This window comes from Rhinolophus hipposideros (assembly GCF_964194185.1).
Source record: "Rhinolophus hipposideros genome assembly, chromosome: 16".
Classification (NCBI taxonomy): domain Eukaryota; kingdom Metazoa; phylum Chordata; class Mammalia; order Chiroptera; family Rhinolophidae; genus Rhinolophus; species Rhinolophus hipposideros.
Window position 1 is genome coordinate 15,187,993 of NC_138062.1, and position 27,073 is coordinate 15,215,065.

Sequence of the window (27,073 nt, forward strand, 5' to 3'; positions counted from 1 at the left end):
TAAATTTCATTTCTATATTTCAGAAAACCTACTTGAATACACTTTGAAACAAGAGTACAACAAAATAGAATATACTTCAAATGTTGAATATACAAACTATTATAGTTCAAATCTGAACACTGGTACTTTCCCTCTTAAACTTCAACTAAAAAAAAAGAAAAAGAAAAGAAAAAGAAAGAAAGAAAACTCCAGGTATTAGAGTTACCTGACAAAAATTCATGCTGAACCTTAACTTCCAAGTGACAGTAGAACTGAGACTGACATGTCTGCACAGATGCCAGGGCTAAGTGAGTGACACAGGCGTGTTACAGCAAAAGGCCAGAGCCAACTGTTAATTTGTCCACAATTAAGAAACTGACAGACTTAAACTACCATATAAAATGTTACATGTAAATTCTATAACAATACTGTGCTAGGTACAAGATTTTTAAAATTTTTTCTTTTAATAAAAAAAGCTTTACACAAACAAGCCATTAGCTTATTTCAATAAAGAAAACCAAAAATTAGTCTAAGGCCTTTGTTTTAAATCAGCTTAAGCTATATGATATAAAAAAAAAAAATCGCACTAGATCTTTTTTTGCTCTCCTCTTTCTGAAGCTTTTGGATCCATTCTTCAATTCACATTCTAAAATACCTATGTTAGCAGAGTCTTCACATAGCACCAGTTAAGTGAGTTCTGTGTGAACACAGTAATAATTGCTGGTATGCATATAAAATGCATCAAAAATTGCTATATGTAACAATGAGATCACCCATCCCAACCCCTCCCCACTGAAAACTATAGAACCTCTTACAGAATGTTAGTGTTCCAAGTCTTAGTGTAACTTGATATTGTAGTGAGTTGCTTGGTCCCTTTCAATCCTTTTATGTTATTGACGGGTTCAGTTGTTTTCGACTGTAAGAGGCAGTTTTCTGTCAGCATCTCAATATGTAGTTCATTTCCCACTGAAACATGGGCTAGGTAATTTATTTCCAGTAAATCTGATTGTTTTCTTAGAAGCATTAAAAATGTTTTAAAGTCTTCTTTTGACTTTTCTTGACACCCCTTGCAAATACTCAGGTTAGTACTATCACTAACAGTCTATAGTCCACGGCAGAGCTGCTAGCTTACTTCTCACACGTCACCAGTCCTTCTGTTTTCATAGTCACAGGAAGGGCAATGGCTGAAGGCGCACTGACGACCACTACGTGGGTCACTGTCTTATTTCCATCGGCTGGTTTTTCTTCTTGTACCAGCTGCAAAGTTTTCACATCATGTTCCTGCTTCTTTGCCACTGCTTCTGATTTGACCTCTGGCCCTTTTATGACCGCACTGATAACTCGGGGAGGAGTCTGGCCAGACGCCTGCTGAGTAGGCACCGATAGTCTCATTACAGGGGTACCGTGGGCTATGGAAACAGGGGTAAGTGCTCTCACAGCCAGTGGGGTTCCAACAATGTTAATGCTTCCTGACCCAGTCAGATTTGACTTTGTCTGCAGCTGACACTGTGCAAGCTGTGCAGCTGGGATGGTAATAATTTTGGCAGGCTGCATGGTGATTTTGTCTCCATTTTCAGCAGAGGCTGGCATCACAGTAGGGATTGTCTGAATAACTACCTTTGGAGAGCTTGCTGTCGTTGGACTACTGGTGAGTAACGGTGCACCTGTGTTCACTGACTGGACCGCCACAGTTGAAATTTTCTGACCCAACGATGTCATTACAACAGGTACTTGCATTGCCACACGCACTGTCCTGTAAATTAGAAAAGGAAGTTGACTATATTTAATGCTAAATTAGAAAGTAGGTTTCTTCAGCAAAAAGATTAGCACAAATCCAAAATGTACAAAGTAGTGCTCCCAAATTTTACAGAGGTACAGACAATCTCTGACATTTAAAATACGAAATACCACGAATATCTTTTAGTTTTAAAAAACTAAAGCACATTAAGTTCCATCTATAGAACTACAAAAACCATTAAAAACTATTAAAAGGGACATCACCTACTTTAACAACACAATATATCTAAAATATCAAGTACTTTTCAAAGTCCTAACCAACGGTGGCATCTTAGGATGCTAATATTAATAAAAAGAACACATCAGTTTGCCATGGAGCTTTCTAAAAAGCAAATACATTACAACTGACAGTTTCCCTCACTTACCTTGGAGCTGCTGTTGCTGATACAGACGCAGTCGTCGGAGGAGACCTGGATGGAGCATCACGACCAGGGGAAGTGATATTCACAACTCGAGCTACACCCTTCTCTGCTCTGGAGCAGTTTAGAGGAGATGAGTTTTTCCCACCACGAACAGAGGTTGCTGCTTTCAGGAGACTTTCTGCAGACAGCGACACGCGTTCTAATGATTTTTCATCAGCGGCTGCTGCTAAATCTTCATTACAGGTTTCACTTTTGTCATCATCTATGACCACTATGTTTTTGGGCATATCCTTAAACTGATATACAAGCCTCTGTCCTTCAACCTTTGCGAGAATACCCCTTTGGTAATAATATCTGGAAGGGAAAAAGTACTAAATGAATCACATGTATTACACTTATTTCATGAAAAAAACACACAAAAAAACACTGTGGAATGGACACTAACAGAAACATTCACTTAATGCTGTAAGATAAGAAGGAGCTCTTCCTGCCTGGGCTGTTCAAAAGGCTGAGAATTTGAAGAAGGAATGAAGTTTGAACTTGGTGCCATAGGTCCTCTAACTTTGAGTAGCTAAAAGTTCATTCTTGAAGTAATTTTACCTAATTTTACAGAATATTTTACTGTATTTTACAAACACTGGTAAAAATTCAACTCTGATTTAAACAGGTTATAAAAAATTTGATGTCGTGTGAAAAAATCACCTAAGCTGTGCTTGGTACAGATGAAATCTATGGAATATGTGAATACTGTTGCATAAACTATGTGTTCACTTATAAACACCTTTAATTAGAAGGCTTGTACATTAAAGTATTGTGGGGTTCTCAAATTGACAAAACTTAAGAGAAATTTTCATATCAAGATATACCCATTATGACAAATTTGCAGGAACTGAAGTAAATTAACAATCTGGAAACCGTATTTCATTTGGTTTTCATTATCTTAAAAATCGACAACTTTCTATTAAGAAATGGTCCTAAGTGCAAAAGCACATTTTCTGCAAAAATGGATTTTCCAATGATGCTGAAATTTTTGACATCTAGACCAAACTCCTCTATCCTCATTTTATATCTCCAAATCCAAGAAGCTCCTCTAGAATATCCCCCAAAATTAAGTTATAATAAACAAGGGATTTTTTTTTTAAAGCTTGTATTTAAAACAGCAGATAGTCAATATAAGGACATATGTAAGTTTTGTTTGAAAACTCATTCTTTTGTGCTCTTACCTCAAAGCTCGTCCCATAGTTTCATAGTTCATGTCTGGCTTGTTCTTATGCTTTCCCCAAAGCTTAGAGACAGCCTTTGAATCCACGAGTTTGAAAATGCCTTTTTCTCTTTGAGTCCACTTAATATAACGGGGACAAGTATTTTTATCTTGAAGTAAATCTAAAAGAAACTCCCACAAGTAGGTTGTGTTTCCTTTGAAAACAATGATAGACATTGATTAAAAATTTATTGACGTAATTAAACACATAATTAAAAGCAAATATTGAATTATGCTGGATAACAATTCATTCACTACCGGTGAAACACAAACACACGAGGTGCGTCATTAAGTACTTGACTACAGTGACAATCATTTGCACAGTGTCAAATTGTGTTGTCTAGGAAATAACAAAATATCTTTTATAACAAAAATCATAACTATGTTTGGTTTTTAAAACTAACACTTGATGTATGTTTCCAGTAGTGATACTGACATAATACAGATCCTGGATTTTGTACTATCATGTATCACCTTATCCTTGATTTTGAGTTCAGTGAAGGCAAAAGCATAATGCAAAGCACTAAGTGAACCTAAACAGACTCACAATTCTTCATTAACACGGATTTAAACTCTGAATAAATGTATTTGAACCCTAAATTCCATGATCAAAATTCATCAAAAGGTATTTATTAATTTACTGAAAAGCCAAGCAATATTCAATGAAATCTGCAAAAGCTTTTAGGCATTAGGCTTACGGTCTTTTTGTAAGAAACATGTTTTTCTTTGATTCACTTATAGGCATGAACTCTGAGCTACATGTCTTATAAAGTGCACCCTACCCATGACCTGTTAAAACTTTCTCTTATAATTATTTTTAACAATGAAAACTACTGCCTCTAAAAACAGATATTTTAAAATTGCTATCCCTTGCTACTGATCATACCCAGTACAGTGAAGGTAAGTAATATATTAGGATTTCATTATATATGAACTGTTATTAAAGACATTTGTACTTCAGTCTTAAAATGAGCACCTTAAATAGAAACACTAAAAAGTTATCACGGCAATTACTTAGTCAAGTAGTCATCAAATCTTAACTACGTATTAACATCTAATCATGCTACTAGCAAAATCTGAAAATGAGAAAATATTAAAACATTTCTGCAAAATGAAATACTTATTCATCACATACTATGCTTGTAGTAGAGGATACAGAGAAGCATTTAAAACCTGGTCCCTGACTCAAGGAATTTACAGTTTAGTTAGAAAGGGAAAAAAAAAAAGATGACAAGTTAAGTAACACTACAAGAAGTAAGTAACAGTATGAAGGCACTTCACAAGGCAATACATAATTACATTTCAAATGAATGATAGAAAAGAACGTCTGGGATTTCAGGAATGAAAAGAAAGCGGACTGGAAAGACATCACAAGTCTTGAAGATGGCTAAGATTTGCATAGGAAAAAAGGAGGGAATCTGGGAAAGGTAAAGAACTAAGGAACTTAATCCCCAAAAGGAAAGCACCACTCTTTTTTCCTTTAGAAAGGGGGGGAAAGTAGTGAGCAGTGTTATGAAAAGACCAGGCTTTCGAGGCTGCTGTTCTTCTTTTATTGCCTTTGTAAGTCTCTAGGTGCAGAGATTCTTCAACTGATGAATGACCCGAAAAGAATCCTGACATTAGAACACATATGCCGCCACTGAGTCACCAGGTCACCTCGAGGCTACTACTCACGATCCCTTCACTAACCTCAAAGCCAGATCCAAGGTACAAGCTATGTGAGAAGAACAAGCCACTGCTACTCAATCTAAACGCTCATGTTCTTCCTCTAACACTGCACTTTCATTCGGGATTTCCCCCAAAATTCAACAAATCTATTAACCCATAGTTGAGCCCAGTGTGCATCTCTTGACCTAAAAAGACTAGTCTTCAATTTCACACAGTTACTTCGGTTATCTCTGAAGCCCTATTACATCAGCATCAATACCTAAAAACTCTTACTATAAATCATACATCACTTTCAACTACTATCCATCAAGATGCGTAGCTGGGAAATTTTTATGTTATGACCAGGAGACTATCAGGCCCAATGAGCAAACATAGTAAAAGTGAGCAGAGAACTTATTCTGGAAGAAACTTTATACAACACAGACGATTCGTTATACATAGTAGGGATCTGAATGCTTCCGGGTCCACTGAGTTAAGACTCATCTACATTCCTCAGGTAAGCTTTAAATGCTCCACCCCAGTTCCCACCCCCAAGTAAAATTAACAACCCTATTTCTGGTTTTAAGGAAAACGATTCAGAATGTGAAGCTCTCTTTACCAGACAACGTAGTTCACTAAGCCTATGCAGATATCATCATTTTGCAGAAGAGTAAACACTGACTCAATTGTTTTTTTAATTGATTGGGAAAGAAATTATAATTTTTCTTCTGTTCTTTTTTCTTTTTTAAGGAGGGCACAGCTCACAGTGGCCCATGTGGGGATCAAACCGGCAACCTTGGTGTTATTAGCACCACGCTCCAACCGAGCTAACCGGCCACCCCTGACGATTTTTAATCCAGGTGTGACTATAACTTAATTTTCACATTATAACATCCTGCCTCAATTTTAATAATACAAGACTGAAATTTGAATGTAGATGAACAATGACTCTTAAGAAGGGTGTTCCGCAGGCTGCACTTAGGACCTTTCACAAAACAAACACCTGCCCTCTTCCACTCCCTTGGTATCTCTATGACATAGGATCTCAGTGAAGTAGGGTCTGGGCACAGATAATAGGAAAAGCTCCCCCGTGATACTAACACACCCCCTATTAAAAACTACTACCAAAGACAGTACTCCCACATGTGCGTGTACTACAAATGATTTTCTTACAAATACAAAAATGTCACCTGACTGAAGAAAAAAATCATCAATTCCAAAATGGCCCTCCCCAAATTACCTTTTCCTTCTCTGGGTTTCTTCTTTATACCTAACTCAGGAGACCCATTGGAAATTGGTGATTGCTGGGTCTTTGGTTTACGGCCAACTGAAAAAATAAGATATTGAAACCATACATTGAAAACAGGAAAAATAATAGAAGCATGATTAGCAGACTCTTTGATAACAATTATTCATAAAACTGGACACTAATTTGTGGATTAATATACTCAGTGTATAGAAAAAGTTTCTTTTAAGAAGAGCATGAGAAGTACTACTGCAATTTTAGATTATAGCATTTTAGATATGGCAAATCTAAAGGTACTACTAACCTATTATTTACATGGTGGAAGCCTCAATTTGCTAACCTTTTCCAATTAACATGACAACAGAAACAATTTCTAGCACAAACTTTTTTTCTGGTCTACAGGACTGTTAGATGAAACTTTACCTACCTATGGCAGAGGATCTGACAATTGAGCTCAAATAAGGAAAAGTAAAACATATTAAATGTTCTACTGCTCTGAGCCAATCAATTCATCAGAATTTAAGCCTAAGTGTTTAAAATTCCTCACCTCAAACATGCAGGTACATTATAAGGGTAAGAAAATCTTCCAAGTAATTATTTCTTGTGTCTAATTAAGGTTTGTGCCCTTCCTTTTGTTTCTGCCAGAGGTTCTCTCAGACTCGCATCCACAATGAGTAGAAAAGCAAGACCTATACTTCTTTAAATTGAAGAAGACGTAAGTCTGAAATGCACTGCATTCAATCGTCAGCACTGATGGATGAATACAGGCAGAAAAAGGGAAGGGAAGACTCAACGAAGAGGTTGGGAACATTCAAGTATATTATGCAGCAGTTACCCTTATCCATCAGGGATACATTCCGAGACCGCCACGGAAAGCCTGAAACCGTGGATAGAGAACACTGTATGCTTTTTCTTCTTAGAGATTCACAACACACGTTAGTAATTATTAAGCTTGGGAAATAAAAAAGGAAGAAGGCCCTGCTATTAAAACGTAACTCACCTAACTGTATGTCCCAAATGGACTTAACCATAAATAAATAAATAATGGTGTTATGTTTCTAAATGGTCATTCATTAACACCACCTATTTTCAAATATATATAATTAGTATTAAGTTGGCTAATTATTTCCTGATTTATATCAAACCACACAAGCTAATACCACATATACCTGTTTATCTTGAGGACTTGGTTCCCTAAACGATCCAAGCTTTTCACGGTCTCTTCCATCTTCTTTTAAATCTAAATATTTCTTAAGTATTTTGTGAGAGCTCCCACTGGATACAACCAGCAGTGGACAATGGGTAAATAGGACTTTTAGTATGTATCTTTTTTTTTAAACATTTACAGCAGGAAGTGATTCTTTGTTCTAAAATCTCTCTCAATCTCTCTCAATGTTCATCTCTCTCTCTCAATCTATATATGTATTATCTGAAGGAAGACCTCTTATTCTTCAATTGTATCCCTCACAAAAATGAGCAGACGCATGAACATCAAAGCAACTTAATACGTCTAATGTGTAACAGAAAACACGATTATTTTTAACACGTCTTTTCCCTTATTTTTGCCTTTGATTCTTTTTCTGTTCTAAAACGTGATAAAAGAGGAATTAGATGAATATCCATTTACATAGGATTTCATTTCTTTCAAATTTTACTTTTGATTCAAACAGGAAAAGGATCCACTTGCTGCTCCCATTTTCTCAAGATGTTGGAGATATGCTGAAGCCCTGTGCCCCACCCACTGGGAGCAGGTGAGCAGAAGCCTCAGCAGGAGTCAAACAGGAAGTGGAAATACTCCTTACCCACTGGTGAGTTTATTTCACTTAGAAGTACCTGTTGGCAATTTTGGTATTTAAAAGAAGGTATGCAAAAGAACACTGACTGGGCTTTTATTTTAATACCCACAATAGAACAGGAAGTTTACAAACAATAGAGAAAACAAGAATAAAAGAATCTTTTTTTTTTTAAAGTAACTAAGTACATAAAAGGATCAAAAAGTAGATAAATGTGCAGTGAATCTCTTGATTTCCCTGTTGTGCGTCCAACACTTGTTATAATCTCATTTTCAGGCAACTACTTTTAGGGCTTAAATACGAACTCCTTTAAACAGTATCAAGATGTTACAACATAAAATTAAAATCGCAATTTGTTGATTCTTTGAGAATACCTAGTTAAGATAACATTGATTCTCTGAGAATATCTAGTTAAGATAACATCAATCATAAATTTACAGCGTATTATTTCCTACGTCCTATGATGGTAAAAACAATACCCGAAAAAATTTCACCCTCTTTTCCAGAAATTTATAAATATACTCTACCTTTTTTCTTTTTCATTGGTTCATGGCTATCCGGTGAAGTAGGAATAGGAGAGGTATCCATTGGTTCAGACTCTTCAGTTGACACCTCCACTACAGTTTCTGTAATGACATCTGGCCTCATAGCAGCATGGATAAATTCTGGAGTTGATACACAAGGAGGGACAAACACTTCCACTATAAAAAAAAGTTGAAAAATTATAATTTCCCACCCTTATTAACACTTCTTAATGTGGACAATTCAGTATTTAATAGAGGTGAGTTTATTAAGAATTCATCAAATTAGGATAAGAACTTAATTTGCTGAATATGCAACCTGATCCAAAGTATGAGGTGTGATCGAAAATACGATGAATGCTGCTGCCGAGTGTCATCCACCAGAAAGACAAGGATCTTCAATACGGGAAGCAGCATGCTGAACCTTAGTAACAGTGTTTGTGACAAGTTTCAACTTGTTCAGTACAGTCGGGAGTGAGGTACAGACGTTTGAGTGACGGTGTGTTTTAAAGTGTGCCGTGAATCATCTTCCATCATGACAATGATCCCTGTCACACATCGCTTCTGGTACACGGCAATTTCTGTCAAAAACCTTACGGTGTGTCCTTAATCCACCTTATTCACTGGATCTGGCACCATGTGACTTCTGGCTCTTCCCCAAAGTCAAAACGATTCAGGACATGGAGGCAGCCATGACAGCGCAACTAAAGACACTCACGAAAGAGGGCTTCCAGAACCGCTTCAGAAAGTGGCAAAAACTATGGGATAAGGGTATTCGAAGCGAGGGAGAGTATTTTGAGGGGGATTAATGCAATGTGTCTTACTATAATAAATTTTTTTTAATTTAAACATTCACTGTATTTTTTGATCACACCTTGTATGTAAGGAAATAAAATGCAAAGAAAATCTACTTGAAGGAAATGTTAATCTTCTGGGTAAGAGGGTGATCATGAGTAGCCACCCTCCATTCTTCACTTTTATATATTTTCAAGCTCGTTATAAAAGTATGAATTATTTTGACAATTAGGAAAACATTTGAAAATAAAATAGTGTAATTGTTGTAAATTCTTTAATAATGAATTTCCTTCCACATGCCCATCATTATTCTGTAACTGGGTAATACATACATAAAGTATAAAATTTAAAACATTTAATAAGTGTATTTTCAGTAAAAACTAAGCACTTACAGCTCATTTTAAAATATGAAGAAAAGGAAAATCTACTCATTATAGCCCAATGAGTATCATCTTTCAATATTTAAAATCCTGAATTTGGGGTCACAGAACAGTACGTATAGATTGCTATTTGGTATTCTATTATATACAATAATGTTGTCCCAGCTTCCTTCCAACGTGCATGAATAATCAGAATATGAGATCTTTATTTCAATTAAGAGACAGTTAACATTCATATACACTCATGAATTAACACATTGACCACTATGTCCTAATTTTCTTCTCTTATACACTCATGAATTAACACATTGACCACTATGTCCTAATTTTCTTCTCATATCCGTGAATACTATTTCTATTGTACTTGAAAAGCCTGGTAGCTCTGAGTATTTATTGTAAAACCCTGTAAAAATTAGGGCCAAACTTACTGCATCAAATAAAGTTAACATCTGAATGTTAAAATTACGACAAATTAAAATTAGGATAAAATGACTCTCAAAGGCAGTTCTTAAAGTGAAAAAGGGTCCAAAAGAAAAGGAAAACTCACAGCCTGATGGGAGTGTGCGGAAATGGTGGGAGCTATCTCCTCTCCACCATGGACGGTCCCCTGGAGTCACTGTCCATTAATCACTGAATAAAGGACTGAAAGTGGTCACAGGAGGCAACTGCCCCCATCTGCCATTCGTGTAACAACTACTGTACAAAGGTTTACCAACTTCCCAGAGTTAAGGAAACAAGACATGATAGTATAAACAGCAACTTAATAAACTAAGTTGGTGCAAAAGTAATTGCAGTTTTTACAATTATTTTTAACCTTTTAATCCACAATTACTTTTGCACCAACTTTATTTATTAAGTTGCTTTTATGCTATCATGTCTTGTCTGTCGGTCATTTTCTATATCATTGATTATGAAAATTAAGTATTTAAGATTTGGGAAACTTTGACAAATCAATTATTGCTATCACGGGTACTCATGTGTAATAGATCTTGATAACACCAACAATTCCCTTGTATTAAAAAAAAAATTTGTTCTAGAATCATGAAGTGATGTGACGTGTTTAATATAAAAAAGAACAGTTCACGTACCAGGACTTCTTGAATCCCTCAAGCAGGTAGGAGATTCCATATGAAGCAGGGCTTCGGCAGCTTCGATGGTTTTGTCTGTACAGTGTGCATTACTGCTGTGAACTGACGCTTCCACTGGGGGGAAAATAAGTTCTACTCAATTAAAAATGCACTGAACACATTACTAAATGAAAACACATTAATACAGCAGAAATGAATATAAATTAACTCTCATGTGACTAAGTCATTGATACATATTAGTCTGCATAAACTATTTACAGAAATAATTTAAATATCCAATCTAGTATCCATACTTTGCAAAATGTTGAATATTGAGACTGATTAGAAATTACTGAGAAATCTCTGAATGTTATCCAAAGGAAAACAAAGAAAAATCCTTGAAATTTTAACCCTGTATCAATTTCAAGCCAAAACCAACATGGGGGGGGGGGGGAGTGGGAGGGGAAGGATGACTGCAGATTAACAATCCATTACGTATGTTGATATACTGCTACTAAAATCGGGGGTGATACCTATCAGAACTGGTCAGAAACACCTACGTCTACGTTAATCTAATCAATTAGTTCAATTCCTATAGATCTTCCTGGGTGAGTACATTAGCTTTAGCACCAAAGCACCTGGAATTTTCTTCACAATAACCTTGCTCTCTTCTTCAGGACCTCACTGGACTTTTCTGGGTTTCACCCAGAAAGTATTTTTTTTTTATGTTTCTATGTTTGTTTGTTTGTTTAATAAAGTTTTTCTAATTTTATCACCTTCTGTAACTCTCTCCTAGCATTTACTTTATGCTTTGCTGACTGAATTATTGTGAAACAGTAAGGTGTACAGCAGTGGTTTGAGATTCCACATCCAACGCTTGGGTTCTAGTCTCTGCCACTTAAAAGTAATTTCCGTTACCTTAGGCCAACAACTGGATTTCTTGTAAGGCTCAGTTTCCTCACACAGTTGTGAGAATTAAGTGAGAGGTAATTCCCATAAAAAACATACACATAAACAAGAATTCAATAAATGGCGATAATTTATTATCACTCCTGTAAGATTCTAGCTCTGAGATCGGGGGGCCTATCTTAACCCACCTTTGTATGTTACAGTTCCTACCATAGACTGTTCATGTAGTACGCATGCAAGTATCTCTTTTATATACTTGGAGTTAAGAACAACCCACTGACCTTACAGACAAATTAGCAATTCAAGCACAAACTTACGTATTAATTTCACATTCTGACTTAAAATATTGAATATTTTACTTGGTAAGAGGTTCTCAAACATGAGTATGCTAAGTTTTCTAATTTGACAGATTTTCCTCAAGATGTCCTCTAAAGAAACTAAAAGGAAATATTATACAAATTACATAAAACCGATTACAAACTCACAAGTTCTACACACTAAAGCTACGAATCTTTTAAAACTGTTTCCAAGAAACTTGATTGAAAAAAAAAAAATTCACTTAGTCTCAAAATGCACCAAACGCTAAAGCCAAGGCTTAACCACCAGTCATCGGAGAGCATTTATAAAAAAATCCAGTGACTGTTTTACCACCTGTTGCACATCATCCACACTCTCCACCAAGGTACTGGGTCTCTCCAGTTGCTCTTTCCATTTATGGAAATCTGCTCAAAGCTAAACGGTTCCAGAGAGGCAGCCAAACCTCCAAGTAAATCTATCTTTAGGTGACCCTGCTTACTCTTATCTGCAGCTTCACTGAAGCAAAGGATTCAATCAGTCCTTCCAGCTCCACTTTAAGAAACTTAATGTTAGAGTAAGTATAAAATATATTACCATACTCAAGTATTTTTTTCAAAGTACCTCCCTACAATACTCATATAAACTAAAGAACCCTGGAAAGCAAATTTTCAGGTTTTGAAAATTTATTCTAGGAACTTCATTCTCTTTCAAGTCTGCTTGTGTTGCAATTTAGCTGTTGTCTTAAGTGCTATTAATAAACCATCCTGGGTAAACTCATTCCTTATGTAATTGTATTAAGACATACCCTAAAAACTCTACCATATTAAAATCAGAGCTACAAGTATTTGATAATAATACAGAAATAGAATTTTATCAGATGTTTAAGTTATAAACAAAATGAAATTTGCCTAAGAGTTATATATTACGCTGCCCTGAGTTCTTATGTGGTTTGAGCTACATTTTTAAAACCACGATTTCACGTTAGTTATGTCTGTGGAAATTATCTTCTTGCTCTTATTGCTAACCTCAACAGATTATTATTTCCCAGAAATATTTTATATTTAAAGAGTAAAACAAATACATACAAACTTAAGAAAATTTACTTATTCATCCTTTAATATTCTATGTACAAACCAATGGTTGTTAAGCATTTATCATGTGCCAGACCCTATGCTATTACATAAACCTGAGATACAAGTGTGAATATCTTTGGCTTCATGAAACTTATACTAATAGTTAATAGTGTATAGGGGGATCAAATATACGGTGATGGAAGGAGAACTGACTCTGGGTGGTGAACACACAATGGGATTTATAGATGATGTAATACAGAATTGTACACCTGAAATCTATGTAAATTTACTGACAATTGTCACCCCAATAAATTTAATAAAAAAGAAAAAGACTCAAAAAAAATAGTTAATAGTGTGTCAAAACATAAGCAGAAAAAAAATATTTCAAAACTAAATAAAGGTGCAAAATAACTTAAAGTAACTCTGTAAGCTAACAGCTGATTAGGAGAGCACTGATTTCTTTCTTTTTTTGATGATTACTAATTTTACTTTGTGTAATTTTTATTTACTGACTAAAATAACCCTAAGCACATTAAAGGCGAAAAAATGAACACCTAAGAACTTACACTTAGATCAATTTACAATAATGTCCCCATGATAGTTTCCAAGAATATTTCTGGCATTTGGTAAAAGTGAGCACAACCTCATTTTACTTTTGTTGACATAAGTCAACAGTAGTTTCTGATAACAGAAATTTAAATATTTCTCCTCTTTATGTTTCTGCAATTTTTAAAAAACGCTGTAGTACTATCTTGTTCTGATCAATAATTCAAATACAATTTAAACTAAAAACTTTGCACAATTCCTAAGGATAAACATGAATTTAACATTGTTGTGCAATCAAAGTAAGCAAACTATTAGCCAAGGCCTGAAAATTCCTTTTCTCTTACTTAAAACTTGATTTAGTGGTGTCTTTCTAGACCTGTGTATGAAAAATATGAGAGGAAATAGTAAGCAACTCTTTAAAAATAGAAATAACGAAGCTAAAATAAATCGGACAAATACTTTCTAGTTACGATTAGAAATGCTGCTGGTCAATACTCCTTGAAGAAATAAATGTATCAAATAAATTTCAAAACTATTTTAATCATAATGCCAAAAATTAAATTTGCTTATGCCCTTTCTTTACTATTAGTAAAGAGTCTTCTTGTTCCATTTCTAGCTTTCTAATCAACTGGTGTTTGTATGGTAGACTATTCCAGACTCACTCAACAGCTGTTCCTAAATACCAAACTTGGTAATTAAGTCTGACAAGAGACATACCTCTCAGCTTTGCAGAGGAGAATGCTGGCAATGGATCTAGTTCATAACAATGTTCTCAAAGTCAAAAATAAAAATTAACAGCAATTTAGTTTGAGAGCAATGGAAAAAAATTAGAAAACACTTCATCAGGTGATAGTGGTATTCCCCCACAAACAAGACCACAAACGAATATTATAAGGTCATCATTCAACTACCACACTTGACTTACCACAGCTTATCCTCTAATGCTCCACGGCTATAAACATAACAGGTGAGTGAAGAATTCAAATGAATGCCATGAAAAGGGAGAAAAGATAATGGTCTGGGACGCTCCATCTTTACCTGTTCCCTCTTAACTTTCTAATCAATATAGTTGTGTTACAAAATTTAAAAAAGATAATCAAATTTTCTTAAGTAGAGCGCTGTCCATTAAAAATATGACATGAGCTACATATAATTTTTAAATTTCCAGTAGCCACATTAAAAAAAGTTAAGAAGGTGAAATTAACCTTTTATTGAACCCAGTACATCTAAGATACTGTCATTTTAACATGTGATCGATATAAAGGAGTTTCTTACTATTTCAGTTTTCACATTCAAATTAATTAAAATTTTAAAAAATTAAAACATTAGTTTCTCAGCCACATTTCATGTACTCAATGGCCTTATGTGGCTAAGTGGCCACAGTATTGAAAAGTGTAGACTAAATAAAACTATTTCAGCTATTCTCAAACTTTTTTGGTAAAAGGACCCTTTTACATCCAAATTATTGAGGACCGCTGAGATTTTGCTTGTATAAATAGTCCTATGTACTGATATTTATCCTATTTGAAATTAAATCTAAGAAAACTTTGAAATATTTATTCATTTAAAATAATAAACCCAATACTTGGAAACGTATTTTTATGAAAAATCACCTTTCTAAAGCAAATTTAACGAGTAGCTTTGTTTTGCAAGGTTGTAGTAAATCTTTTTAATACATGGTAGAAAAAGTTGGACTGTCATATTTGCTTCTTCATTCGATGTGTGGCAATGCTAAGTCATGTAGCCTCCAGCAAACTCTGAACACTTGTGAAAGTCAAAAGGTAAATAATGTCTTAATATTATTATGAAAACAATTTTGACTTCACAGACTCCCTGAATCCCAATTAGAATTTTAGTTTTTAAGAACTACTGCTGTAATTTTTTATCAGATGTAATTAATAAACACTCAAATTCTATCCTCGTTTCTGTAAGTTTTAGCTTCTAAATACAAACATCAGTGTGTAGATGAAAAATTGTAATTCTATTTCCATAAGCACAACAGTACTTTGTCCACTTACATATGAAGGATTTTTTTAAAGCTTTTCATAAATATTTCTTTGCATCTTTTTGAACATTTAAGATATAAATAACATAAGGAGTTTAAATAATTATCACAAAACACTCTCCTGCCTGCCCTTCTCCACCAACCACATTTGTTTCCAAAGGAAACTGTTCTATGTTCAATTATCCTGATTGACCACGTACTGATATTAGTCTTTAACTCAGTTTTTATATGAATTTTAGTACTTAACTTATGCTGCAGTGAATTCTGAAGAGTAATTTCTTAAAACACATTTTCAAGCGAATTTTTAAAAAAATTAATGCCATCCTTCCAGTTATACTTCAACACATCTCTTCATAGCCTGCTAAACTTTTTTCAAATTAATGATCTTGTCAAGATTGACACTAGATACTCAAATATGTATTAAATTAGAAGACTTTCAAGTTCAAATTTCATGAACTTTGACAAACCAGATATTTGTTTTGTCAGTAAAAATACTTTGACTAAAGTTTCAGAGAAATATCCCCCTTCCATTTAATAACTACAATAAAATAGAACAAAACTTCCAGTGACCCTATTTCTCCATTCTAAAAAGGAGATAGAAAAAAGTCAAGGAAAGTATACTCGAGATTAAGAAGGCAGAATATTTTAAAAGGAAAATCTTTCAGAAAATCTAGACCATATGTACACAATATTTTTTATAAATATTAAGTAACATTAGTTTTTCCTATAAGCTACACACACACACACACACAAACACAAAATGATCCTAAATTATTAAATAAACTATATCATAGTCATATTCAACATCTAGACATGGCCTCAAGTTTCAATATGGCACAAAGGCTGGCTGAGAAAAATTAACCTCCCATTTTACGTAACAACAATCTTACAGACATATTCACTCACACTGTGTCAAGAAATACAAGAAAAAGAGAAGTCTTCACTTTCCATGAAGAATTTCTGAGCCACTCATAATTTTAGATCTTTGAAAGTTTAGAGGTCACCCAGCCAACCCTGAAGAAGTCTTGAAGAGGTTGAGCCACCAGGACAGAGCTGGTCTGGTGACAGCCACCTGTAGATCCTCAACTGCTGACCTCAGAGGGAAGGCTCTTCCTCAGGCACCATGTTGCCAATGAAAGTTTTTACCACAAAAATGTTTTGTATGCTAAAACAAAAGTGATTTTTAATAAATATGCTTATTTATCTCGTTCTTTACTCAAACTGAGAGCATAAATGGTGATAACTAAAACTAAAGCTGATAGCTAGTCCATTGTTATCAATTTTAAAGGAGGAAAACAAAAGCAAAAACATATCCTCCAGTACCTTAACATGTAACAATAGGAGTGGTAACTGTGCTTTATGCTTGCTTAGAAACAGTTATGCTAACAATAGTCGACTTAAGCTTACCTCCTCTATAAGTTTTCCTAAGTACCAGTCATTCTACACCAATCATCAGCCCATTATAGCAATCGTTGTAGTTACATTAACATTTACATATTTATGTATTACATAGATTTTCACCTGTCTCCTCAATCAGGCCGTAAAATCTCTGAGGAAGAAATTATGTCTAACACTTGATGATTTCCTTCAAGGGAGTAAAAAGGTATCATTCTGTCCGTTACACAAACACAAACATTACAAACTACTCTCCCAACATCACAGCAAATTGCCATCCATGAAAATTTAGATTCATCTGGGCCACGTTTCCCCCCAACTTTTACCTCACTGAATAAATCTTGGGTAAATCAGCAAAACTGTCTCAAGTTTCCCTCTAAAATAGGGCTTGTAAAGGAGCTTCACGTTACATGAACATGACTGAGGAAATAATTTGAAAACATTATGAGTAAAACATATTCTTTAAAGGACATCACAGCCATAAAGTAAACTCTGATTATAAGATTTGTATATACTAAAGAAATGCAGGATTGCAAATTAGCATCTAACTTATAGAAAACAAAAAACAAAACCCTTCACAAAGGGAGATGAAATTTTTGTACTTTAAAACTGTAGGCTGTCTATACTGTTATCTACTCCAAGCAAAATGTCTGCAGGTTACATAGTTTCGCTGATAGTTCCAAAAGCTTATGAAAAAATACCTTCCACCGCCAAAATTAAGCCTTCTACCTTTGCAGTATTTTTCAAAATTCTAACTGCAGGGGTTATTCTAAAGTTCCCTCCGTATGTTCACGACCACTGGAAACATTCCTTGCAATGCACATGTTTACACTGACCCAAACAATGTAAAGCCCAAAAACGCCTTCCTTTATTTCATATTATGTTATTAACGGACTGAACATACACAAAGGAACCAACGTCTCCGTGTACTCTCTCTCTCTTACGCACTAATACTTAAGTTCTTGCTCTGATCAGAAAATAACTGTCCAAACTGTTTTCATCACTACTCAGTAAAATTGTGGTTTTTCTTTAGGACCTTTGAAACGTTTAGCATTACACTTATATGATAAAGGTTGGTCACTCACGTGTTATACAATACATACGACTATAGTAGTCCAGATTTCATTTGAACTTAAAAGAGTTGTTAAATTTAGACCTACACACGTATTCATGATCCCCTCCAATCGAACGCAATCAGTTTCACCAACCAAACTACTGATTTCACGTTCCCTACCTAAAAACAATGGAGGGAAAACAGGGTAAGACCTTTTACAGCATTACTCTCTGGTGAATATTTCCCATCTTCTGATTCCCATCGATGGCGATAAGCAATACGGCCCGGGGAAAGGAATGTGTACGTTTATTATTACACCAAGCAAATAGGATTCAAGCACTGCTACATCGATTCTACGCCCTCCCTGCGCTGTATGCTATTAAGTAAAGCTGCTTTTTCTGTGTAACTTAAGTCCGTGCCCTTCCGCTGCAGCAGTGGCGCTGCACATCCCCCACCCCCGCGGCCACTTCCGTGTTTACACTCGTCTTCCCTCCAATTCCATGCGTACATTGTCAGCTTCACTCCCGCCCAATCTTCATTGGCCCAGCGCGGGGCCGAAGTCCCGCCCCCAGAAATCAACGTTCTCATTTGGAACATCTCAGCGAGCAGATTGGAACCAGAGGCCTGTCAATCCCGTCCGTTCTGTCCTCTCCGAGACGCTTCCGCTATGGTGGGAGGTTTGGGGGGGAGGGGAAAAGGGGGCAATTCCGTGCTGAGACTTCTCCGGGGCCGAGGCTCCCTCCCGCCGCCCCACTCCTTTACCTTCACCCACTGTTTACAAAAATAAACGTTCTTCTCTGACGCCCCAACGCTCCGGGTCAGGGGTACGACAGATATTCCGTGTCCTTCCCATTCTCCCCCTTAAAAAAACAACACACGAGGAAAGGGGCATAAACCTACTTCTTCACGGCCACCCATTAAACGAGGAGAGGGAGGCGGGCCGCCGAGAAAAACAGCCTCGCGGGCCACTCCACATTAAGTGACCCTTTCCAGAACCGTTACTCCTGAGAGCGCACAAGCTGGGGACGTGAGGGAGGCTCCGAGCGTTTTTTGGCGGGTAGCGTTCACCGGACGTGGCCCGGGGCTGCCTCGTCCACGCGGAAGTCGTGGGCGTGCGGCCCGAGTGTGGGCAGGGGTGGAGGCGGGGGCGGTGAGCGGTGGCCGGAGGAGCCCGCCGCCCCCACGGCGGGCAGGAGCGGCCTCGCCGGCCAGACAGCGTGGCAGGCGCAGCCGACAGACAACAGCCTCCCTCACTTCCTGGTTCCTCCACCGCTGGGGTGAAGCGCACGACTCGTGCGCCCCGAGTCCCCAACTTAACTGCGGCCCGGCTCTCAGCAGCCGCCGCCCGCGCTCCGCCCGCCGCCGCCGCCAAACCCGCCCGAAGCGACAGCGCCGGATTCGCGGCAGGTTACTCTCCAAGGTGATCACTTCCTGATTCGTCGCCTCCATTACTTCATTCACTACCCCCCTTCCCCCGGCCGCCCAGCGGCTGAGGTGGACGCTGTGCCCCCGGCACTGACCGCCGCGGGGGAGGCACCCGCTTTCCGTGCACCCCTGTCCTGCAGCCCCGACGCACGGGAGAAAAGTTCCCCTCTCCTTACCGGCCCGGATGAGCAGATCCAGCTGGTTCGTGGGTCCCTCATGCAGAGACGTCGCCATGTTTATCCCGGGGCTGGAGCTGCTGCTTCACATTGACTCACACCGCGGGCCGCGGCGGCAGGGGAGGAGGCGGAACCCGCGGCCGGAGACACGCCGCGCGGCCGACACACTCACGCACTCGCTCCCACCCCGACGCCCAGATCCTTGCGCGTCCTCCCACAGGAAGCCCAGGCCGGCCCGCCTCCCGCCGCCGGACTGAGAAACCCCCCCAGCTAACGGCAGGGGCGGCGGCGGCGGCCGCCTCCGCTGGCAACGCGATCCTTCCGCCCCGCGCCGACAGGAAGTCCCGGACGCCCGCCCGGCAGCGGCCCGGCCCGGCCCGCGGCGACGGACACCTGAGGCTGGAAGCCGCCCGAGCCGCGGCCGGGAGGCGGCCCCTCGGCAGGAAGACGCGCATTTCACGCTCTGCGGAGGAAAGTCTTCGGCTGTCCCCACTCTGGAAGAGAGCCATTAATCAAATTTTCTTCCTGGAAGACATCTAATACCTAGTCCCGCAGCTGTAAAGAAAGGTGACCGTTTCACTTGTTTGGGCCTTTTCAAAGCTTGTGAAACACGTAACCCGCTCCCTCGGAAGAGGTGCACTCGAAAACAGGCATACAACCAAACAAGTCGTTCCCACGAGACTAAACGCTGCGCCGGGAAAGGAGGGCTCCTCAGCTCCTTTCGGAGTCGGACCGCGTCCTCTGGCCGTGAACAGGCGTTCACGAGGGAACGACAGGACGTGCCACCTCTGGGAGACGACATTGTCCTTCACTGACTTGCTGGCCCTGAGATCCACGGGTCTTGTCACTGCTATTTGGTTCAACCGGGAGCAAGCGCACGTCCTCGTTTATACAGCATCATCTACTTTCAGAAATCTTTTAGCTAGAACCTAACCTTCTTACACATGAAGATACAATAGAAGAGGGACATATGCTGCCATTCAGTGACTATAAGTGTATTGACAACACAGGAAATCAAATCAATAAAATGACCCCGATGAGGCTTCATTAAAACAAAAAAATGCTTTCTTGGTTTCAGAATTTCATAATATAAAAAATGTTTGAAACAAAATCTGCCCTAAACTTGTTCCTACACAAAATTTATGTAAAACGGTGCCTCCTACACATGAAGTGCTCAATAACTACCACAAAAACACACAGAAAAATTTGGCAGTTAAAATTTAAAATAACTATAATTTTTATGATCTAAATTGAACAGTGCTGATAATCGAGACAAAAAAAAGTTATTCTCCTGTGGCATTATTAAGGCAATATCATTTTACAAACGTTTGCCCAATATGTCACCGCAACTTCAGAATAAATATACGTAGCCCATGACTATTTCCATTTCTTCTAAATACTCATTTATTCTCTTGGTCCTTCCCGCAAGCCCCTACCACCATGGTCCCCATCCTCCGAATAAAGAACCGATGGCTATTTCCAAAGTACGACTCCCCTTAAATAAGGATCTATTTCTTGCATTAGGTAAACTTGACAAAAGTTTATACCAGCTATATGACTGGTAGCTTTTATTTTTTATTTCTAGTCAGTTTAAAATAAGGATCATCCATTGATCGGCAGAATCTTAAACAGACAGCTTCCAGGTCAGGGATGATAAGGAACACCAAGGGGGCATGGCAGGCTTTGGGCAGGTCATTGAAATTACAACAAATCTGAATTTCCACTCCTATCAGTAAATTTTCATGTATTGTATTTAGAAGAGAGTATTTAGAAGGAAAGAGTAAGTCAAAGATTTCTTTCTGGAGGTGACAGGTAAACTTGGTTCAAGAAGGAGCACTCTCCTCAATGGGAGTCAGTGGAAGCCCGATATATAACTTTTTCCTTACTACCTTTATTTGCTTCTTGAGAGATATCTGAAGAAGTGAATAGTGTGTGTGTGTGTATTTTACTCTCTGTACATCATAATTACATGTATCCATGTCAGCCTTATATTTCACATTCCAAGAGAACAGAAGCTGTATCTATTCCTGTATAATACTTGTTACATATACACATATATAATATATATGCATGTGTATACAGTACCAGAAATTAATGCAGAAAGACTGGAAAATATTCCTATATATTTAAAGGTCTTGTAAAAACATAATTTTCCGGACTTTAATAAAATTCTGCCACACTATTGTAAATGGAATTCTGTCTTGCTACTCTAACTAGGCTTTCAAAAGCCACCTATACTTTTTAGAGACCAATAATACTATACTGGAAATAGCAAGTAAGGATAGGATGCTGCTGGAAACATAAATTGGAACAAACCTTCAGAAAAACAATGTGGCATTATATATCAATAGTGTGAAAGAGGTTCACATAGTCTGACCCAGAAAATTCATTTCCAGGGCCTCGCCTGAAGAAACAATCAACACATCCAATGGATTGTTCTAGTAAAAAAATGTTTGAAGAATTTTTAACAGCATAGTAAAATACTAAAAATGCAAATGTGGCAGGATTTAAATATATATGTGTTTCTCCCATACAATATAACTCAAACTATGAGTTATAATACACATAACATGTATATGTGTGTATATACACATATCATACACATTTGCATTTCTCAAGTCTTCAAGATTAAGCAGGTATTAATAAGCTGATACACCAAATTCATACTCTGCTAATAACATTATAGAAAGACATCCCCTATCAAAGTTATTGCTGTGTCCTAGCAGGGAAAAAAGGTAAATAGTAGCTAACTCTTATTGAAATAAAAACCACTATGCTAAATGCTTTACCTTCACTTTTTTCATTTATTCCTCTGTACCATCCTAAGAAATAGATATTACTATTGTGCTCATTGTATAGATAAGGAATCTAAGGTTTATTGATTGAGGTCAGAGTTAATGGGAAGCAGGGCCAGGATTTGAACCCAAGCACCTCTGATTCTATAGCCCTTACTCTCGAACACTTCCCCAACCACCAAAGTAACAAGGCCTGTTTACCTGCATTTAGTACCTATGGATTTTCTTGTCTGAAAATTCTTTATATTCCTCCCTTCAAGAGGTGAGCCTAATTCCCCTCTCCCTTTGAGTGTGAGCTGGACTTAATGGCTCACTTCCAACAAATAGAATAAAGCTGAAGTGATGGTGTGACTTCAGAAACTCTCTGCTTGATCTCTTCCTTTTGTATCTCTCTCTCAGAGGAAGCCAACTGCCATGTCCTGAATACACTCAAGTAACTGTAGAGAGGCCCATTAGGCAAGGAACAATGACATCCTGCTAAGAGTCACCTAACAGAGTTATCTAAGACAGAACCTCTAACCCTAATCAAGCCTTCAGATGACTGCTGCTTCTTGAAAAACCCTGAGCTAGAATCATGCAGGTAAGCCACTCCCCAATCTTTAACCTCAAAAACTGTACAATAAATATTTGTTGTCTTAACCTGCTAAATTTGGGGTAATTTGTTAATCAGCGAAAGAGAATACAGAAGGAAGGAGCAGTTTAAAATCCTAACTTGTCACATTTCACAGTTTAAATACACAAAGAAAAGGGTCAAGTTTGTGAATAACCTCTTTCAACTACTGCTTCAGAGTCCTGAGCAGTTCTTTCCATTTCTTTATTCTTTAAAGTCTGGGCATCAACTCTTTCATCCTCCAACCTCTCCATTTAAAAAATAAGTCTTCATAATATAATCATTATCATTAAAGTGTAATATAACCTAAACCAATTATATGCCCTTGCTATTTGAATGATTTTATTGTCCTGTATTAACCAAGATGGAAAAAGTTCTTGGAAGATATATAAATATACAATTGTTTCCAATACCATGGCAGTTGGTTTTCTTTTTAACTAGTCCTGGTGATTTTATTCATAGAATCATAAAATGTTATGGTTGGAAAGGAGCCTAGAGATAACCATCACCTAGAGGTGTTCAAATAATAAGGAACCTACACATCATGATCTCTCCTGACTATCATGAATGAAGTACAAGGTGGGATCAAAAAGTACAGCGAATGTTTAAATTTTAAAAAAATTTTTATAGTAAAAGACATTGCCATTAATCCCCTTTGCTTCGAACACACTTATCCCATCGTTTTTGTCACTTTCTGGAGCAGTTCTGAACTCCTCTTTCGTGTCTTCAGTTGCGCTATCGTGGCTGCCTCGATGTCCTGAATCGATTCAAAACATTTTCCTTTCATGGTCATTTCAACTTTGGGAAAGAGCTAGAAGTCACATGGTGCCAGATCCTCTGAATAAGGTGGATGAGGACACACAATAATGTTTTTATTTGACAGAAATTGCCATATACCAGAAGCGATGTGTGACACGGAGTCTTTCTGTTGTAATTACAAAATATGGTGAATGCTGCTGCCACATGCCAGGGATTTTCAATATGGGAAAACAGCATGTTGAACCTTAGTAACAGCGTGACAAGTTTTAGCTTGTTCAATGCAGTCAGTCAGGTGCAAGCTTCGGATGAGAGAAGGTTTGTTTTCAAGTGTGCCCAAATCATCCTTCACCATGACAATGCTCCATATCACATGTCACTTCTGGTATATGGAAATTTCTGTCAAATAAAAACATGGTGTCCTCAAGCACCTTATTTACTGGATCCGGCACCATGTGACTTCTGGCTCTTGCCAAAGTCAAAATGATTCAGGACATCGAGGCAGCCACAACAGCTCAACTAAAAACACTCACGAAAGAGGGCTTCCAGAACTGCTTTAGAAAGTGGCAAGAATGATGGGATAAGTGTGTTCGAAGTGAAGGGGAGTATTTTGAGATGGATAAATGGCAATGTGTCTTTTACTGTAATAAATTTTTTTATATTTAAACATTCACCATATTGTTTGACCATACCTCGTATATTACACTTTAAAAACCAAACAGAATTGTGTGCTCTATCACATACTAGTACAAAGCACAAAATAGGCTTTAAAGTTCTAAAAAAAAAAAATTATAGGTAGGAATCAAAGGCAGGAGAGAGTCTATCCATTAAGTTGGGAGAAGGATGCCAATTTCCTATTTTCGTAACAACAGCTCTTTACCAATGGTAGAGTTATTTCAGAACGCAGATTTAATGCCCTCATTTTACACATCAGGAATTTGAGGACCCAAGAAGTTAAATATATTGGCCGAAGTCACATAGTAATTATTATTTCAAGGTCAAAAATTCTACAAAACAATCTTTATCTATAAAACTTAGAAGTTATAAAACGGATGAAAGTTAAATCCATTTTACTATTATATTTATGAATTATAAATTGCAATGTGTTTGATGTTTTGCTTTTTTAATGTCAAAGCTAAAGCAATGGTTAAGTGTCTTTCTAAAATTTGAGCAGTGAATGGTGGGAGAACAATAAGAGTAGGCCAGATAGTCTAAGCTTTTCTGATACAACAGAACTAACAATGAAATTCAAAGCTGGGGTGTGGTGTGTTGGGCATGTTTAGGCGAAAAAAAGTATCAAGAAAACTAAGCTGTAAGAAAAATGTCCATCAAAGGACAACAAGCTGAAATCAAGTGATTTAGGACCATTAAGTAAAGTCTGGTTCACTAATATTGGAAGGTAGACAATACATATAGGAATGCAGTGTATAGATTTATTTTACAAAAAGAAAAAATGAATTATCTCATGTTTTATATTACTGTTTAATTCTGTATTTGTAGTTTTACACTACTGTTTTATTTAATGGTCAGGTTTTGTAAAATATTATTAAATATTAAAATGAAGATGTTTGAACCCATAGCACATATTCATTCATTTATTCAACAAATAATCATCCAGCACTTATTTTGAGTACATTTCTGTTGTAGGTGCCTATTTCTACACCTGGTAGCACAAGTAATGTGTCAAAAGAAAAAAAATTAAGTGTTTTCAATTCACACAGAACCCCGACTAAGAATGAGATTTTAGAGGCAGTATGATATACAAAACTGCTTATGCACGAAGCCAGAGAATAGTGAGTATATGCCACATTTTGGACTACTACCCAGGAAAGTTAAATTATTTATATGTATAAAAGCCTTTATAAGACATGGATTTTTAATAGGGGTCAGAAAAAGGTAAAATTTTGTTAGTGAAATGTACATTTTTCTGAGAAGGGCTATGACTATTTTAAGATTCTCAAAAGACGTTCATGACTCCCCAAAGTTATTTTATCCTAAGTTATCCTGCCATATGTATTTATGGACCATGAAAATCCTACAATGAGTAAGGATCTAGTATGCACCCTTTTTGAGACTTTTGATTTAGCTTAGGTTCATGTTTTCTGCATTTTATTTAAATTATCCCTGGGCCAGACTCTCCTTGAGTTTACTGCTTCTTCACATAATGGTTTATACTAGGCAGAACACTGCTTCCAATTCTTAGCAGCCACTCCTAGAAGACTGTCTTTCTTCCTAGGCAAGAAATCTGTGTTCTTAGTTTAGGAACTCAGCTCATACAATTTTTGAGAGGGATTTAAAACATACATGAAATTACAAAAAAATAATATAACAAATAGCTACATTCCCACTACACAGAACTGTTGTCATATTGTTATTTATGCTTGAAGGTGTGTATTTGTTGTTGTTTTTACCTAAGAAATAACATATTATAGGTGAACAGAACGTCTTTGACTACTACCTCCAGTCCTTCATTCACCATTCCATCTCCCCAAAGAAACGACTGACATGAGTTTTGTGTATATTCTTCCAGTCTATTTTTTAAACTTTTATGTTTTTGTGTGTGTATATATATTTATGCGTGTGTGCGTGTGTGTGTGCGCATGTGTATGTCCCAGAATGATACATAGCATTACTTTGCATGCTCTGGGTATACAAATGACATATTATATGTACCATTCTAAAATTTACTTTTTTCATTGAAGATTTGCATTCTACCTATGTTGGTATAAGTAAATATAGCGATGTTTTTTGCATGCTACAAAGTATTCCGGTGCATGAATTTACCCCATTTTATTTATCGAATTATCTACTAGTAGGAAAATAAAGTTGCTTCAATTTTTCACTTTTATAAACAATGCTGCTAAAAATTCTTGTCTATGTTTTCTTAAGCATGTATGCTAGAGTCTCTCCACAGTATACACCTACAAATAGAAACTTTAGATCACAGGATAAGTGCATTTTTTGTATGTTACTCTCTCCCAAGTAGCTGTGTTAGTCTAAAATCCTACTAGTGATATGTTCAAGTTCCCATTTTTCTCACATTCTTGTCAATAAAAGATAAAATTAGACTTTTAAAATTTTGCCATCTGTTAGGTGACAAGAAAATTTTCACTGCTGTATTAATTTGCATATATTTAATAATAGTGAGGACAAACATTTTTTCATATACTTATTAGCCATTAAC

The 27,073-nt window shown here is 37.1% G+C and overlaps 1 protein-coding gene across 10 annotated transcripts in view; it reads right to left on the minus strand.

Moving 5' to 3' along the window:
* ELF2 (E74 like ETS transcription factor 2) overlaps nt 1-27,073 on the minus strand; it is a 92,871-nt gene continuing 65,798 nt past the window's right edge. For 5 of the 10 annotated variants that reach the window (XM_081077526.1, XM_081077529.1, XM_081077523.1 and 2 more), the window contains 6 exons: nt 10,870-10,983; nt 8,613-8,786; nt 6,287-6,373; nt 3,362-3,554; nt 2,142-2,492; nt 1-1,732 (listed from right to left, as the gene is read on the minus strand). In XM_081077526.1, the coding sequence (XP_080933652.1) occupies nt 1,108-1,732; nt 2,142-2,492; nt 3,362-3,554; nt 6,287-6,373; nt 8,613-8,786; nt 10,870-10,983 (1,544 nt within the window). In that variant the 3' untranslated portion in view covers nt 1-1,107. Of the gene's footprint in view, nt 1,733-2,141; nt 2,493-3,361; nt 3,555-6,286; nt 6,374-8,612; nt 8,787-10,869; nt 10,984-19,728; nt 20,556-27,073 lie in introns of those variants that run through there. The other 5 variants (XM_081077527.1, XM_081077531.1, XM_081077524.1 and 2 more) reach the window with 3 other exon arrangements.